This window comes from Helianthus annuus, chromosome 12, assembly GCF_002127325.2.
Source record: "Helianthus annuus cultivar XRQ/B chromosome 12, HanXRQr2.0-SUNRISE, whole genome shotgun sequence".
Lineage (NCBI taxonomy): Eukaryota > Viridiplantae > Streptophyta > Magnoliopsida > Asterales > Asteraceae > Helianthus > Helianthus annuus.
This window is the reverse complement of record NC_035444.2, coordinates 13,558,131-13,576,478: the sequence shown is the minus strand read 5'-3', so window position 1 is coordinate 13,576,478 and position 18,348 is coordinate 13,558,131. Positions and strand designations below refer to the sequence as shown.

At 35.3% G+C, this 18,348-nt stretch overlaps 2 protein-coding genes across 2 annotated transcripts; one reads left to right on the top strand and one right to left on the bottom strand.

The window, feature by feature from the left end:
* The first annotated feature begins 4,191 nt into the window (after positions 1 to 4,191).
* LOC110894164 (40S ribosomal protein SA) lies at positions 4,192 to 7,266 on the top strand. Its single transcript, XM_022141352.2, has 5 exons — positions 4,192 to 4,454; positions 5,428 to 5,690; positions 5,788 to 5,985; positions 6,058 to 6,268; positions 6,957 to 7,266. Exons 1-5 carry the CDS (start codon positions 4,325 to 4,327, stop codon positions 7,043 to 7,045), a joined length of 891 nt encoding a protein of 296 aa, XP_021997044.1. The 5' UTR covers positions 4,192 to 4,324; the 3' UTR covers positions 7,046 to 7,266.
* Positions 7,267 to 8,562: 1,296 nt separating this feature from the next.
* Positions 8,563 to 17,987, bottom strand: LOC110894163 (phosphoinositide phosphatase SAC2). The gene is made up of 16 exons (XM_022141351.2): positions 17,530 to 17,987; positions 15,790 to 15,994; positions 15,529 to 15,694; positions 14,984 to 15,197; positions 14,787 to 14,863; positions 14,066 to 14,253; positions 13,880 to 13,977; positions 13,625 to 13,758; positions 13,412 to 13,534; positions 12,640 to 12,949; positions 11,628 to 11,749; positions 11,420 to 11,533; positions 10,721 to 10,852; positions 10,474 to 10,617; positions 9,786 to 9,888; positions 8,563 to 8,983 (listed from the first exon to the last, which is right to left on the bottom strand). The coding sequence occupies exons 1-16, from the start codon at positions 17,626 to 17,628 to the stop codon at positions 8,903 to 8,905; spliced, it is 2,310 nt and encodes a 769-aa protein (XP_021997043.1). The 5' UTR covers positions 17,629 to 17,987; the 3' UTR covers positions 8,563 to 8,902.
* Between the last annotated feature and the right edge of the window lie 361 nt (positions 17,988 to 18,348).

The window sequence follows — 18,348 nt, the reverse complement described above, 5'->3', positions numbered from 1 at the left end:
AGGTGCGACGGTGGGGTCCCTTTGTGTTGTTGGATTCTGCAGAAAACCAATAGAAACTTCGGTGGAGATGGATGGGCTAAATACGGTGAAGGTTGAAGATGGTGGAGGGAGGGAGAGATTGAATACATTGGTGGGTTAAGGTTGAAGAAGATGGGTTGTTAGGGTAGGGTTTAAGTATTACATTTAAATAAATAAATAAAAGTGGGACCTACTTGAGTTTAGATATATCTAATATTTTAAAAGTTATTTTTAAAGTAAGGGTAGTTTAGTCATTTCATGTGTCTTTAACAATGAAATCTAACGTTCATCCATCCAGGGGACTATCCGAGTAACAAGTAAGCAAACCACAGGGAGTATACATGCTATTTTAAAAAAGTTAGGAACTAAAGATGAAAAAACGGCAAACCACAGGGACTATCCGGGCAATTAACTCTTATATCAAATAAGGTATAAAATCAACTCTTTTTTAGTACTAAAGTTGGAAAAAGTGCGTTTATTTGTATACTTTTGATTTTCAGGATTAAAAGAGATTAAATGTACAAAAGGAACAAATTAACGACAAAACCAATACGAATACAAAAGAAGATAAGTTGATACATCATACCAACCCTCCGAGCTTCACCCCAAGACCAAAAACAACAAATTAGAAGACAAGCACGGGGTCGTGCCACCAAGGCATGGGGTCGTGCCCCACTCAAGATTACAGAAAGAAAAAGACAAACAGAAGCAGACAAGAGATACGGGGCCGTGTCCCCATGGACACGGGCCGTGGTCAATTCCATGATATGCAAATCTTGGATAGTACAACAAGTACAATGGCCACGGGGGCTGCCGTTGACACACAGGGCCACACAAACATACGGACTGACCCAACTCATTAAATGAAGATAGAGAAAAAGGGGGCACGAGGCCGGGCACGGGACCGTGAAAACCTTCTGTTTCCAACTATAAATAAGGGTGCTTAGTTAAATTGCAATCCATCCCTTGGCAAACCAGTTCTCTCACACATGCCACCACTCCACTATCATCCACCACATTCATTCATATTTAGAGTGTGTAGTAGTGTCGGGATCCAAGATTGATCGTAAGAGTTTTGTCAAACAAATGCCATGATTAGCTAATCTCTTACACCACTTGGTGAAGATGAGTCATTTATGTATTACTTTTTATTTCCAAACTTTGGTTAACTTTTTAATCGGGTTTGTATTAATGACTATAGTATCTAGTTTTTAATATTGAAAATGAACCTTATTCTATAATCTCTTCATATTTTGCTGATTCACTCATTTGTATCTTTACGGTCTATATAAAACACGTTAACTGCCTTGAAGGGGGTTAGAAGGGTGGTTTCGGTAAAGTTATTGTCTCATTCAGTGTATAGATCCTGCGAGGACTTGATTCAAGTTTAGTAGGACTTCCTTAAGGCAGATAATATCAAATCGGGGGAAGTAAGAACGGTTTGAATCCCTTATAAATAAATTACTGTTAAACCTTTAAACCGGTCTTGCGGGACTGTATCCCTACTGACTCAGATTTAATTGTATTACTGGCTAAAAAAGTAGCCATTGGATAAAGATTCTTAATTTTTTTTTTATCATTTTAAACGGTAGTAAATACTAATTTTGTTCAAATATATGAAATCATATGGTTCATGGAAAAGCTTTTGTTCAAATATATGAAATCATATGGTTCATGGAAAGGCATAAAGAGTTATTGATGCACTACGAGCATCACTATTAAACATACAAAAATAAAGGCCCACACAAATCGGTATTGTGAATGCGAATAACATTCTTATTCTTATTCTCATTCTCATTCTCATTCTCATTCTCATTCTCAACATATACAAAACAAACTGAGGGGAATAGTGCCACACAGTTGTGTGGCACTTCCCTATTAGACCACCGGTTTTATTATTTTATATTCGCTTTAAAATTACGATTTCGTCCTTAATTTAAAATAAAATTCTGTTTTCGCCCCACTTCAAAATAAAATTACGTTTTTGTCCCTCGTTCAAAATTACGATTTTGCTCTCGGTTCAAAATTATAATTTTTTTTTCTCAAATTACAACTACAATTTTGGCCCCGGTTCAAAATAATTTTTTGCTTTTGCCCAAACTAAAAATGACGATTTTGCATTTTTGCCCCTTTCAGAAATTATGATTTCACCTTAAGTTTAAAATTATGTTTTTGACTGGTTCAAAATAAAAGTATGCTTTTGCCCCCCAATTCAAATTACGATTTTGCCATCATTTCAAAATTTTGATTTTGCCCGAGTTCAAATTAAAAATATAGTTTTGTCCCCAGCTTAAAATTACGATTTTATCCTTAGTGCATAGTTATATTACGATTTTGTCTTCGGTTCAAATTTATAGTATTGCCATCACTTTAACTTTTGGCAAATTACGATTTTACCCAAGTCAACAAATGCAACTTTGCCCTCACTTCAAATTACAGTATTGCTATCGTTTTAGTTTTTTTTAGCAAAACTATAAAAGTGTTTTTTTAATTGGTTGATTGGATTTAATTTTTTTCCATGTCAAGGAGGTGCCTAACACTCGCTCATTAATCTTGACAAACTACAGTTTTGCCCTGAGCTCAGAACTACGGTCTTGTCATCGTTTTAGTTTTTTTCCTAACAAAACTATAATAGTGTTTTTTTAATTGATTGAGAATTATTTGGCCATCGCCCCGCAACACGGGCGGGGCATCAACTAGTTGTATACATAGGGTAAAGTCGTAAACCTTAAAAATACACATATAAATAAAGGCCCACACAAATTGGCTCAAGATACAAATCCAATTTGATAAACATGTTTGACTATAATTAACTTTCGAGTTAACTGTTATTTTCGTCTCTGTGGTTTGTTTGTTTTTGCCATTTAAGGCCAATTTTCAAAAATGCACAACTTTCCTCTCTGACATACTGGAAACGTGCCACTTTAGTCCAAAATTAAAACCTAGTTAAGTCGGACATGTTAAATGAAGGGTATTATTGTCAATTTATATATCTTTTATTTTCACCTTATTTTATGAATTGACAACAATACCATTAATTTAACCTATCTGACTAAACTGTGTTTTAATTTTTGGACTGAAGTGATACGTTTCCAATATGTCATGGAAAAAACCGGTGCATTTTTTAAAATTAGACTTAAATGACAAAAATGAACAAACCACAAGAACGAAAATAACAGTTAACTCTTAACCTTCTAACCACACTAGGTTTAGCTAATATGCTATGGTACATGTAAGAAGGGTCTTACGGTATTGTTTAGTAGTGCAGGTTATAGATGTAAGTAAATAGTAACCCTAACCATAAAGGGATTGCAACTAATCAGATGGTAGCAAATTGACTGAGAATTATTTCGTGCTCTTTCTTGCTTAATAAGAGCTTAATTACCATTTTTGTTCGTATCAGCGGTATTATAACATGCTCTATTTTATCGATAGTTCACTATCTTGATTATTTGTGGAATCATAACATGCTCAATTTAATCACCATTGACAGTTTACAGGGCAAGTGAAACTGAGATGTAGATACCAATCGGTGTGAGCAATACATGTTTCAAGTTCATTTTTCGCTCTTTATACCATAAATAATATACGTTTTTAACTCATTTTATTTTCTTTTTAAGTATACTGAGTGCCGACATTGTATGAGTTGCGTACTGAACCGAACTGATACCGACCAAAATCTCATTGAACTTGCTAAGTTGCTAGATTCTTGGGCGTAGTCATTGTATTGGTTTTGTCTCAACCTTCAACGTCGATTCAAATTTAAGGTTTTGTCGGAGTACAAGATGTGATCGTACATTTAGGACAGTGAGAAAACCAGAACTCACGATCCTAGAGACGCCTACGAGAGTCACTAAAGGCGTATATCAATTTAGTGTTCTATCTTTTTGGCTTTGGGTACTGAAAAAACGAATGTTGATTGATTTAGTGTTTAACTTTTCAGTTTGTTGTACCCAAGGACGAATTTTGGTTAATTCAGAGTCTGAGAAGTGTGAGACGTACCACTTTTTTTACACAAACAAATACCTCTACACTTAACTAAACTTAGCAAACAAACACCAACCAAGTCATATTAACAAACATCAAACCTAACATCAAAGCCATATATGTAACAAACACATACTAAAGGGGTTCAAAATATACATTAACAAAGGGGTATTTTCGTAAAACCACCCCATCTAGGGTTTATACTCGCCCCTCTAAATATTTCTCATTTGGCCGTTACCACACACCTCAACCTTTCACTCTCTCTTCACCGGCGCCGTCGCAAAGCCACCGTCAACCACCGCCGATCGGATCTACAACAATGGCGCAACCTAAAGCTTTATCAACAAAGGAAGCCGATGTGCAGATGATGTTGTCTGCTGAAGTCCACCTCGGCACCAAAAACTGCGATTTTCAGATGGAACGTTACGTCTTCAAGCGCCGTAACGACGGTATATAATTGCTAATTTGTTCGATTGTTTAGTTTACTGTTTAGATTTTGTTATCGTTATTCATTGTTTTGTTGAGTGTTGAGTTTATTCGTTGTTGTTGATATTAGGTTACAGGTGAAACTGTTTAATATTGTTGAGATTGAGCTGTTATTATTTGTTATTTGTATGAATTGCTAAGAATATCTATAGTGAATTGTGTTAATTAATTAAGTTTTTTAGAGTTTTGAGATTGTATCTAGTTTTTGTTGATGTTAGGTTATGGAATGTTTTGTTATGTTTGATTTATTTTCTGTTTTTAAGTAGTATTGTTTTGATATTGTTGAGATTGAGCTGTTATCATTTGTTGTTTGTATGAATAGTTAGGATTTTTTTATAGTGAATTGTTCTAATTAATTAAGTTTATTGCAGTTTTGAGGTTGCATCTAGTTTTTTGACATTTTATTAATGTTAGGTTTTAGAATGTTTTATTTTGGTTGACTTATTTGTTATTTTTAGCTAGTATAAATAGTTAGGATCATATGTAGTGAATTGTTTTAGCTAATTAATCAAAATTGTTGTAGTTTTGAGATTGTGTAGATGCAGATTCTAGTGTGTTGTTTCTGACAGATTTGCCGTATTATTGTTGAATATCTTTGGGGACAATGTTCTTCGATCTGTATAATTGCATTGGTATATTAAAGGAGTTGAAAGCGTGTTGCTTATAATGAAGAGATAAGATCATATACGCATGTTTAATTGAAAATAGATCATTTTAGTATAAACATTAGTTTTAGTTTTGTTTCACATAATTAACCCCGACTTAAAAAGAAACAAGCATGTTGAATTGAAAACAGATCGATTAAGTATCAACACAACTTGATTTAGTTTTGTTTCTTATAACCTTTTGAGTAGTGTGAATCCTTTTATCTCATTTCTGCACTTATAGTGGCGGTTGTTTCATGTATCTGACAATCATAATAACTTTTTCGTATAGGAATCTACATCATCAATCTTGGAAAGACATGGGAAAAGCTGCAGATGGCTGCTAGGGTCATTGTCGCTATTGAGAACCCACAGGACATTATTGTCCAATCTGCTAGACCATATGGTCAAAGGGCTGTGCTCAAGTTCGCGCAGTATACTGGGGCTCATGCGATCGCCGGTCGCCACACTCCCGGTACATTCACCAACCAGCTTCAAACATCTTTCAGTGAGCCGCGTCTTCTCATTTTGACGGACCCACGTACCGATCACCAGGTTTGTACTTTTATTAATCAAGTTCATGTGGATGCAAATGTTTTTAACTTTTTATCCGCTGTAACTTGTTTTTGACATCATGACTGTTTTTTCACAGCCCATTAAGGAGGCTGCATTAGGAAACATTCCCACCATTGCTTTCTGTGACACTGATTCTCCCATGAGATATGTTGACATCGGTATCCCTGCTAACAACAAGGGGAAACACAGCATTGGATGTTTGTTTTGGCTTTTGGCAAGGATGGTTTTGCAGATGCGAGGTGTGATTGCTCAAGGACACAAGTGGGATGTTATGGTAATAATCTAAGAACTTGTGTTTTGTGACGACAGTCGTAGAATTTTTATTAAACGTAATTTGTTTTTGCAGGTTGACTTGTTCTTCTACAGGGAACCAGAGGAGGCTAAGGAAGAAGAGGATGAATTGGCTGTAGCAGATTACAAAGATTACGGAGCCGGTGCCATTGGAATGGATGATCAATGGTCATCCCAGATTCCCGATGCACAATGGGCCCCTGATGTGGCCCAACCACCAATTGCTGGTGCCCCAGTTGGTGCAGGCGGTTGGACCGATGCTGATGGTAAGAAAGTAGAAATTGTAACGCTTTTTATGAATGAGTAATCTTAGGTTATGTTCTATCATTAGCAGACAATATAACAAAATAGAGTAGAAGAACCAGACCGACAAACTGGTCGAATAGTGTCCAAAAAAGTACCTTTTTAATGCAGAAAATGTTCTGGCCGAAAGTGTCCAAAAAGTACCTTTTTAATGCATAAATGTTCTAAATCATTCTCAAGAGTAAAGTACACGGATAGTTCGTGTGGTTTACCAAAATATTAAATTTGGTCCCCAGCTTTCCAAAAGTACATGGATGGTCTTTGTGGTTTGCATCTTTTAACGTATTCAGTCCCAAACTTTTTCTAAAAGGTTGGTCTCTGTGTTTTGCACCTTGTAACATTTTTTGTCCCTAACTTGACTTGTTGAAACCTCTAGGTTTGTTAGCTGTGGACTAAATGTGTTAGAAAATGCAAACTATAGGGACCATCTGTGTGCTTTTAAAAAGCTGGGGCAAAATCCAAAATTTTAAGAAATCATAGAGACCATCTGTGTACTTTACTCCATTTTTAATTAAAAAATTGAATTTTTTTTTTAAATAATTTTATCATGTCATTAAGTTTGACATACTAATTAATATTACATTGCATGTATGCTGTGAAGCGGTGATCGATGAAGTATTTGATATATTTTTTTTTTGTTTTTTTTTTCAGCTCCAGTAGCTGGTGCTGCTGATGGATGGGAAGCTGTGGCAGCACCTGTACCTGCCGCTGAGGGTGCCGCTGCTACTGGTTGGGATTAAACATGATTTTGTCAACTCTTATGTTATTTTTGAAATTTTATTGAAGACCAGAGTACAATGTTTTGAAGGATGAGGATAATTTTAAGTTTGTGTCAGGTTGCAAAATTTAGTAGGTTTTGGTATCCGGATGTTATCATGTTTTGTTGAAATGGATATTGTTTAAGGGTTCTTTAAATTTGTGGAACATGCAAACTTGGCTTCTTTGCTGTTTTTACTTGAAACTGTTTTGGAACTTTTAAACGTTTGTGAATTTTTGTGATAATATTACGGTTTTAGCTAATCAAGTGCGTCATGTTTTTTAAGACGATTTTCTTAGTTCAATCTATGATCCATAGACTAAATAATTTTTAAGACGATTTTCTTAGTTCAATCTATGATCCATAGGCTAAATATTAATTATACTTGTTTTTTTATGACATGTTTAATATAGTTCAAACTATGATCTATTGACAAAATAATAGTTCATGCTATTCTGAAAGTATTTGGCCTAAAAGGATAGCACTCGGCCTAGACGAAGAGTACTCGGGCCTCGGCAGCCTACCTTGCATTGAGTACTCGGACTTCGAGACCTTGTTTTACAACCATGCTTGTAAGTTGTAATTTGATGAATGAAGGGTAATCTCACTTTTACATTATGTTATGTTTAAAACAAGCAAATGTATGCTCGCTCAATGTTCGCTTGTGACTTGTGAGCATCCCTTGGTGAAGCCATAGCCTAAGGTTAAAAAGAAGACAATTGGTGGTGATGTGCACCACCTCCTAATCTCCGTTTACAACCACCGTCATCGCTACAACACAACCACCTAGCCGTCTCTCTCCCCCTTTCCATTCTTCACCGCACCGTGTAGCCACCTTTCTCCTCTTTATCTCTATACTTAACCCCATTGTAGCTACCTCCGCTGCTAGTCAGCCCTCCGGCTTCTTCCCACTACCGCCATTGTCACTCTCTCTCTTTGAAGAAGAGGAAGAGGAGGGAGGAGGATGAGGAGGAGGAGGAGAACTGCCAGCCATGGATTTTTGTAATAAGATAATATTTTACAATCGAAGTGAAACAACTCTTTTAATTTCTATATAATTCACATAGTAGAAAGTTACTTCTTCTTTAGGATTGCCCTTTTGATGGCAAAAGGTAAACTTAAAAGCGTCGTTGGTCAAACTGTCAATATATCAGTAAGCCAAGAATCCAATTCGTCTTTCTTTTACAGAAACCTTTAGTTCCTAATAGCGCCTGTGGGCATCGGATTGGACATTACGAATAAACATTTACTTTTCAAGGCCATTGTAGTTGTATGAAGCTGGACTTTTATGTTACTCGCAGTTCCCGGTTCTACCGGCCAGTCTAGTTTGGCTCTCTAAGAACACTGTGACAGAGCCAGAAAACGTATATATATATTAATATTTCTAAAAATGAAACGGGTTTTAAAAACCCAATACACACTTTTAACTTTGCATCAAATTAGAATTTGAATCCGAATGGTCAGACGTCTGGATCAGTTGATTTGCAGTGCCAATCATCATAAAAGAATAGGTACCAACAATAAATCAAACAAACTTATTTACAAAGTTTCAAATTATGAAAAAAATTGTAGCTTGTTACTCTTTTGTTCTAATTCTCTCATGCATATGTTTGTACATACATTTTGTTACAACGGTTAGCATCCTTTACTTTTAAAGCGGGTTCCGGGGTTCTATATCATTTTAGAATATGCAGGCGCTACTTTTGTCTAATGGTATATCATCTTACCATTTATTTCTCCTTTGCAGCCCACTTCCTTTTAGGTTATGACTCAAATTTAATTGCTCACTGGTAAGACTGTCTTTTGTTTTTCCGTTTTTCGGTTTCGTTGACAAAACTGATCAAGGGAACACAATATCCCCATGAGTCACCCATTCTGCAAATCTATCTGAAAACCCGCATCCGACGGGATTTTGACCATCCTGCACCCAAGTTAAAAATAATAATAAGAGAAAAAACACAAATACAAACCCCTTGAAGGCCACCTGCCCAGGTATTGGTGGGGCTGTGAGTAGGGCCGGCAATTTTAGACACGTGCACGAATACACGACACAAACCTACACGAAGTTAACAGGTATCGTGTATGGCCTTAACAGGTAACAGGTACTAAACAGGTAGACGCGAAAATACCTGTTAACTTTCGTGTCTAAACAGGTAAAATACCTGTTTACCTGTTTAGTATCTGTTAATACATGTTAACAATTTTAATATAATAAAAATATAATTTAGTGTGACCATGTGATTTGAAAACCTGATTTTATCATTTATCTTTCTAGTTTCCCTAACCCTTCCCGTTCCCATTCCAATGAACTTTACATTGTTTTGAATGGATGCTATGAATTATTTAAACCTTTTGTGATTTTTCATTTATGGATTTTGTTTCAAACTTGTTACGGATTATGCGTTTATGCATTATTTAAGCATATTGTGAACTTTTGGCAACTTTTGTTTCACTGAACAGGTTTCTAGATATGTAATTATTGAAACATTCGAAAACAGGTATTAACAGGTAATTATCGTGTATACCTGTTAAAAAGTATTTTGTGTTCGTGTATGGAAAACTGGACACGAAACCTTATCGTGTCGTGGTCGTGTATGGGATTTCGTGTATCGTGTATTATCGTGTACAGGTATACACGATATGCCAGCCCTAGCCGTGAGTTTTCCCTAACGGGTTCTCATGGTAAGATGAAAATAACAATTTGATGAAATAAGAAAACCGACCTTTACATTAGTACATATCTCAGAATCACTAGCAAAAGTGCACATTTCATTTACGACATTTTCAGATGATTGACCGCCCATGGGGGAGCCTACAAGTGTTGATCTACAGCCAAAAAGTGATGACAAGGTTAACATAGGTAGGTATGCAAACGAACCGAAGGTCGTGTTCGTTTGTTAAGGAAGTATATGTGTTCACGAACTGTTCATGAACACTTACCGTACGAGATATTATGTCCGTGTTCGTTCGTTAAGGAAATGAACGTGTTCGTGTCGTTTATTAATTTTAGCTAACAAACGCAAATGAACATTCATGAACACAAATGAAAACAAGCGAACACAAACAAGTGTTCATGAACATAATATATAATATAATACAGGATACTTATTAAACATTTTATTTGTCGGAATTGTGAAGTATTTAAAAAAAAATAATAAAATAAAAAACACTAATGAGTTATTGACGAACACGTTACCAAACGTTTACAAATGAACTTCCTACCGAACAGTTCACGAATTGTTCGCTGAACATTCAGTTCGTTTGCAGCCCTAAACATAGGTTTTACATATGACAAAGTAGATACAGACTGTAAAAAAAATTATGGATAAAACTAGGAGTGAACACAACATGAAAATAATTAAGTTTTGGTTTTTTATACTTAACACCTAGATAAAACACATCATGAATTACCTTTCATATGCTTCGTCTTCAAATGAATTTCCAGATGATGAAAGCCAATCAACATCAAGAAAATTTGAGCAGTCGAAGGAATCTCTATTGTAAAATATTCGAGCACTGTCGGTGCATTCATCAGAAGACTTTAAGTCTGTATAGCTGCACAAATACCACGAGTTCTTTCTCATATCTTACAAACTTTGTGATTCACAAATTAAAAATTTAAATAAGTGGTAAAAATTATAAAAAAAAATAATCTGACCTTTGATAAAACGAATCACTTTCAGGTAAGGATTCTTCATCATTTTGAGCAGTTCCAACAGAAGAATTTCTATCACAGAGGATGTTGTCATCATAAAGCATGTTGCCGACCGACAACGACCTTTTAATAAGCCTGCGCATTTACATAAACGTACACTTAGTCAGATTTCGTGGAAGAAAGATTTTTTATTCCTTTTACTACATTGTCACTTAATAATTGATCAGGGTATCTTCTAATATCTTTATTTTATTTTAATTTTTTTTTGTGAGTAAAATGCCATTGTCGTCCCTAAGGTTTGGTCAGTTTTGCGACTTTCGTCCAAAGGTTTGTTTTTTCTGCATCTAAATCCAAAAGGTTTGAAATCTTGCAATTTTCATCTGGCTCGTTAACTCCATCCATTTTTCTCCGTTAAGTCAGGGCTATTCCTGTCTTTTTTTTCAACTTAAAGGGCAATTCGGTCTTTTTCAGGGGTATTCGGTCTTTTTACATAAAGTGAAAAAGACCGAATTGCCCTTTTAGTTGGCAAAAATGACAGCAATACCTTTGAGTTAACGGACAAAACTTGGATGGAGTTAACGGGCCGGATGAAAATGGCAAGATTTTAAACCTTTCGGACGAAAGTCGCAAACTGGCCAAACCTAAGGGACGAAAATGGCATTTCACTCATTTTTTTGATGGTAAAATATCACAAAATAGTACCTAGCTCTTTCCACTTTACAGTTAGAACCTTGACTACCAACATTATAATGTTGGTCCGAATCCAATTCCCACAGTGCAGGTCTCCCAATTTGCGGCTGATAGTGACCCAGGAACCTGTTTAAACATCGACCCGGTTCACAATTATGGAGAATGACACAAGTAAATATATGACTTTTTTATTAAAATATTAAAGATTTATTTCACTTACAAGTTAATGGCATCCTGCTTTTCGGCATCCATGTAAGCATTACTGTAGTAACGTTGTAGAGTTCTAAAGAACTCTTGAGATTGAGTTGCAGCCTTCCATTGACCTCTTCTCTGGGAAAATATCTACGTAGAAAGATAGAAGAAAACATTAACTCACTATATTACTAATTTATTATGCAGTATAAAAGGGCAAAGTTTGATACAAAAAGTGATCACAAAAGCATAGTTGTCAACTAGAGAAACATGAATTGTAAAGAGTAAAGTACACTGATGGTCCCCGTGGTTTACTAAAATTTTGGATTTGGTCCCTAGCATTCCAAAAGTACACAGATGGTTCCTGTGGTTTGCACTTTGTAACGCATTTAGTCTCCAACTTTTTCCAAAAGTACACAGATGGTCCCAGTGGTTTGCACTTTGTAACGCATTTAGTCCCTAACTTGGACATGCTAAAACCTTTAGATTGTTGGTTAGGGACTAAATACGTTACAAAGTGCAAACCACATGGACCATCTGTGTACTTTTGGAAAAAGTTGGAGACTAAATAATGTTAGTAAACCACAGGGATCATCCGTGTACTTTACTCAATTGTAAATAAGCAATATATTTGCTTCACTCTTCTAAAGGCCTAATTGCATGTTGAGATAAGCAACCTTTTCTAGGCTAGAAAAAAACCATCAAAGTATATAAATTAGGATTCAAGGTTAACCCTTAATATTTTTTATTGAATATCAAGATGATGATGTGGCATAAAGATAACTTTTGACCATGATGACTTTTTTTCTAACATGGCACTTGAAACCATTTATCTTAGGTAAATTACCATAAATCAAGAAACTGACACTTTGGTGAGTTTTTCTAGAGTAAAATAAGTTAACAAACCGAAATAGAAATCATACCAAAGTTAGTTATATTTTTATGCAATTAGCACTTTAAGTATGACCGTATGAGCATTCTAGTTATTACTTAAGTACTTAACCATTATTATTCATTTATTTGTAATGATAACGCATTACCTTATTGTGAGCTGCAGAACCACCATACTGTAGTGCTAGAGTGTCACCCATTTTTTCATAAATTCTCATTAAATCATCTGCTAAAGCGGAATCTAGTTCAATATCAGGGGTATCTATATAACCTATAGTATGCAATTGGCGACCAAGTGCAGCCCAACCGTATGCAAATTGAGCAACATTTGTACGATCCAAACAATCGATGCAGTTTGTTCTTAAGACCCCTGTTTGATATTTAAGAGGCTTGAAACTGACGTTGCCAGCATCTTTATTTTTCGTCTGGAAACTGTACATGTCACCACCATCATCATCCCTGCATCATGACCCTATGTATTAACGACACTTGCACAAACTAAAAATAATAAGAATATAACTTTATTCCATTAGCACGATAGGGTAGGGATCCTGTACATTAATCCAGAAGTGCGAGAAGTGTATTATAACACTATATATAACACTATATAACACCATATAAACACCGTATAACACAATGTAACACCATATAACACTATGTAACACTATATAACAATATATAACACTATACATCTATCATAGACATGCTATCAGACAAAATATAGTGTTATATTTGTTATATAGTGTTACATAGTGTTATAAGGTGTTACATTGTGTTATACTGTGTTTATATGGTGTTATATAGCGTTATATATAGTGTTATAATACACTTCTCACACTTCTGGATTAATGTACAGGATCCTAAATCTAGCACGATAATACAAATTAATATTCGAACAGTTGAGTTTGCATTCGACTTTACCTCGAAAGGTCTAATGGCTCATCGGACGCTGAATTTGGGATTGCTTGACAATAAAAGAAACCAGTTAGATTCAATGCATAAGTGGCTACTTTTCCCAAAAGTGCCAACACATTTGTAGATTTGCTGAAAAATCAAAGATTAAGAAAAAGTCAAGGTCAGATAAATGTCGTATGAAAATAGCAGAAGACTTGGTAGGGGCAGAGGGCAACATACTTTCTAGAATATTTGCTTAAATCCCAGTGAAGAAACTTTAAACGCTTTTCCTCAGGCAAATCTTTATTAATCAACTCAATGGCATTAGCAAACTCCATGCGAAGAAGAGATTCCCGGGGTTTCTTTTCTTTGGTCTGCAAAACCACATGATTATTAAATATTATTAGGACATACAACGGCGATAACTGATAAACATACTAAAACAGACACTTGCATTTGCAATTGCAATTGCATGACATGCAAGACTGTCTTTACCTTAATTAAATTCAATATAATTATCGGATTTCCGTATCTCTTCGTAAGATTCTCAAAGTGAAGTCGGGTCGCATCATACTTGGGGTCCTTCTTTGACACTACAATGATAAATAAATAAATAAATGAAATGAAACTATGGGAAATTTTAATCAAGATACAAGAAATTTAGTATTTTATTAGCCTTACATATAATATTAGGTTTAATATTTAGTCTTGAAGTTTCTTGGGACCAAAACAAGGGTATTGAACCTCGGTTTTGAACAACAGAGCTTATTTGCACTGGACATCCATCAGGTACATCTTCAAATACAATCTGTTCTGTTTCAACGTCATTGGCAACACGACCCTTCTCATTTACCCCTCGTTTTAAATATCTAAAAAACCAGTGGTAAAATGAGTCATTGAGTAAAAGAATGAATATCTTAAGAGTAAAATGCCATTTTCGTTGCTGAGGTTTGGCCAGTTTTGCGATTCTCGTCCAAAACTTTGTTTCTCCGTATCTGGATCCAAAAGGTTTGAAATCTTGCCATTTTCATCCAGCTCATTAACTCCATCCATTTTTCTCCGTTAAGTCATGGGTCATGGCTATTTCCGTCTTTTTTGTTAACTTAAAGAGCAATTCCCCGCCTTTTTAGGGTATTCAGTCTTTTAACATAAAGTGAAAAAGACCAAACTGCCCTTTAAGTTAGCAAAAAAGACGGAAATACCCCTGGCTTAACGGAGAAAATGGATGGAGTTAATGAGCCGGATGAAAATGGCAAGATTTCAAACCTTTTGGATCCAGGTGCGGAAAAACAAACCTTTGGATAAAAGTCATAAAACTAGCCAAACCTCAGGGACGAAAATGACATTTTTGATCCATAAATCAACGATAATCCTTAAAATGATAAGCCTCTTATCATCAAACCTGGTTCCAGCATAATGGCGAGACCGTCTAGCAATGAGGGTCAACTTGAAATCCTTCTCACCTATTGAAATTTTGACCTTATTTTTGGCAGAAAAATTCAAAATCATTACCAGGATTATACTGTAGTTTTAAAAGCATGCTAGCATGAATATGATATACCATTTAATGTAATAAAACATAATGAATGCTATATATACCTGTTTGAAGTAGCCATAAACTAGTTGTACTGTCCAGAGATTATTCCTCAGCTGATTATGAACCGTGCTAGTTAAAAACGCGTTCCAAACAAACATCGTTTCGTTTCCAGTGTCAGGGCTGGATATATTCTTCTGAAAACTATGCATAATATGATACGAGTAGCTGAAATAGAAGTCCTTTGTAAGATCCACTGAGCATAGGAGCTTCTTGTATCTAGTCAGCGCAGTCAAACATCATAGCAAAGTCAACAGTTATTAAATCACGCAAAAAAATGACGAGCTGTATTGTCAAAAACTAAAAAACATTCACATTAAATCCTAATAACAAATTAACAACAGTTTAAATTAGTATCACAACAACCATAATGCTAGTGAAGAATAATAAAAGTAAGAACGAGATATGTAATAGAAATCTGTCATTAACAATCTTTATCTATGAAGATACATATGAATAAAAGTAGTTCTGACTTCTAAAAGCTTCGCATAGCATCCGCTTAGAAGTACCAAAAGTACATTCTACATTTACTTTCAGAATTGACAAAGACCTGTTTTCATCCTTAGAGTAAGCCACACTTGGTTGAACAGTAGAATTCGGAATCGGTACGACCTCGCTCTTGGTAATTGCATAAATTGCATGACCACATATTACGCCAATTTTACGTCTTTCTGTAATAAGCAGCATGTAATACGGTCCCAAAAGCTTAATAAACCCTGAATTCACCACAATATAAAAGAAAGTAAGAAAGCGTGAGAATCAATTATTGTAGTAAACGTTTGTTCTTTAAAAACATCGGAATAGAGCATACCGACTATCCCGTAACAAATGTAAACAAATCTAAGGCCCCCTGTAGACTTATTTCCATCATGAATACGCTTTAGAAGATCATAACATTCGATTTCAGTGTATGTTGTGGGATCTTCGGTGATATTAAGCTCAGTAGGTTCTGACCGGTCAATTTTTAACACCCTCCAAACTGATTTATTCTTACTGCGTCCGATCATATAGAAGTTCTGAACAAACAAAATGACGCAGAATTACATTTAGAACTGAAAGGCAAGGAAGTCTACAATAAGGGAACCACGTACACGGTGCACTTGACTATTTATATGTAATTAAACATAACAAGTAAGTTGATTTGCTATTCAAATAGCTTCATATTATGATCACTTTAGGGATGTCAGTATATCTTTGTTTTGACACTTTCAAGCAATGAAACCTCTAAGGTAGGAAGAATAAAACCATAATGATTTACGATAGATCCGTTACATCCGTAGATCAGAGTTATATATCCTGTCCCACACACACGTTCATAAACAATAAATATCAGTGCCTATGCAGTTAATGCGGTAAAATATCGGATATCGGTAAAGGACCGATATTTGAAATATAGGTTATCTCGGTGAGATATCGGTGGGATATCGGTAATTTTAATATAATGCAGAATTTATATATATAGCAACTTAACACCAATAATTCAGTGATATATCAGTGATATATCGGTTATATCGGTCAAATATCGGTGATATATCGGTTATATCGGTCAAATATCGGTCAATATCGCTGATAATATCGGTACCGATATTTTGACCGATATTTGACACCGATATTTTACTAAGGGACCGATATGACCGATATAACCGATATATCACCGATATCTCACCGATATTAACTGCATAGATCAGTGCACCAACCATACATACAACCCACACCATATAACCAACAAATGTATTCCACTCTTGATTTTTCTATGACATATAAACACAAGCCTTAATATAATTAATACTAATAACCGGAAAAGGTTAAGCTAAGAAGTAGTGTTGTAAACGAACCGTCGTGTTCGCTCGTTAAGGAAAAAGGTTGTTCGCAAACAGTTCATGAACACGTGACGAACAAATGTTTATGTTCATGTTTGTTTGTTAAGGAAATTTAGTTGTTTGTGAACAGACGAACATTTAACATGAAATTTAAAAAAAAACATTGTTAACCTTAAACGTTACACAAGTAGTCAAGTTCAGCCACCAAATTATACAATCAATACATAGGTAGTCTACTACCGCCACAAAACAAACATAAATATACGAACGTTCACGAACGAACATAAACGAGCATATTACCGAACGTTCACGAACGCAGTCGAACGAACGGGACCTTTGTTCGTGTTCGTTCATATAGTCAATCAAACGAAACTTCTTGTTCATGTTTGTTCGCTTATTAAACAAACCAAACGAACTTCCCGCCGAACTGTTCGCTGAATGTTCGGTTCTTTTACAGCCCTACTAAGAAGTGTTTACCTTCTAAACACACACACACACATAAAGGTTAATCAATAACAGACTTTATGCTCAATTAATATGCACATATACCCTAACAACAACTAAAACATTCTAATTACATATTACCTAACCCTAACAAACTCATAACAGAAAGCAAACAACCATATACTTCAAACACTACAACTACAAACCAACAAAAAGGCAAAGCAAAAAAAAAAAAAAAAAAAAAAAAAAAAAAAAAAAAACAGATTACAGAAATGTGAGAATCATACAGAGCGAGTTTCATAGAGTCTGAATTTCTGCAAATACGCATTGCTAACTTTAGGAAACTCTGTGATCCACCGATCATGCTGCTCATCCTCCGAAGCCATTATTCCAGATCCCGAGCCTCAGGCTCGGGCTATATAACCGTTAACATACAAGTTGAAACAAATTCAGCGGTTCAATTAGGGCACTGGAAACCCTAACTTTGGGATCATTCGGTGAAGGAAACAGGTGAAAATAACTAAGTTGATGAGATGATAAATGAATGATACATGATATGTATATGTTTGTGTGAAGATAGGTAAGATTGTGTGGTGTGGATAGAAGGAAATGAGGTGAAGGGAGATCTGGTGATGATAATAGAAGAAGAAGAAGAAGGTATGGAGAAGAAGTGGATTTGGGGAAGAAGGTTAACGTGCAGACTTCAAAGTGTGATGGATTGAGTTAGAGAGAGAGAGAGATAGGAAGTAAAAAGTCAGAGGGTATCCACATGGACCACAAAAAATATTGTTATTGAAAATGTGGAAATGTAAAAGTAGCTAAAAATGTAATTTTTTGAGGTGACGGTTAGTGGTAGGTACATGCTATACCAATTTTTGCAGGGTTGTAAATGAAAAAAATGTTTGGTGAATTTGTATAGTGTTTTACGAGAAGTTTGTTTGTGTTTGTTCGTTTGTTAAACAAATGAAAATGAAGAAGAAATTTGTTCGTTTAGTTTAATTGTTTATATTTGTTCGTTTATTAAACGAATGAAAATGAAGAAGAAATTTCGTTCATTTAGTTTAATGAATGGACATGAACAGAGGCCCGTGTTCGTTCATTTATGT

Bases quoted from the DNA above. Each gene is read 5' to 3' on its own strand.
- LOC110894164 (XM_022141352.2), top strand. From the start codon at position 4,325: ATGGCGCAACCTAAAGCTTTATCAACAAAGGAAGCCGATGTGCAGATG. The intron at 5,691-5,787 runs GTTTGTACTTTT...GTTTTTTCACAG, and splicing joins ACCCACGTACCGATCACCAG to CCCATTAAGGAGGCTGCATT. The intron at 6,269-6,956 runs GTAAGAAAGTAG...TTTTTTTTTCAG, and splicing joins CGGTTGGACCGATGCTGATG to CTCCAGTAGCTGGTGCTGCT.
- LOC110894163 (XM_022141351.2), bottom strand. From the start codon at position 17,628: ATGGCTTCGGAGGATGAGCAGCATGATCGGTGGATCACAGAGTTTCCT. The intron at 14,254-14,786 runs GTTTGATGATAA...CTGGTTTTTTAG, and splicing joins CGCCATTATGCTGGAACCAG to ATATTTAAAACGAGGGGTAA. The intron at 12,950-13,411 runs GTAAAGTCGAAT...GTCATGATGCAG, and splicing joins GAGCCATTAGACCTTTCGAG to GGATGATGATGGTGGTGACA.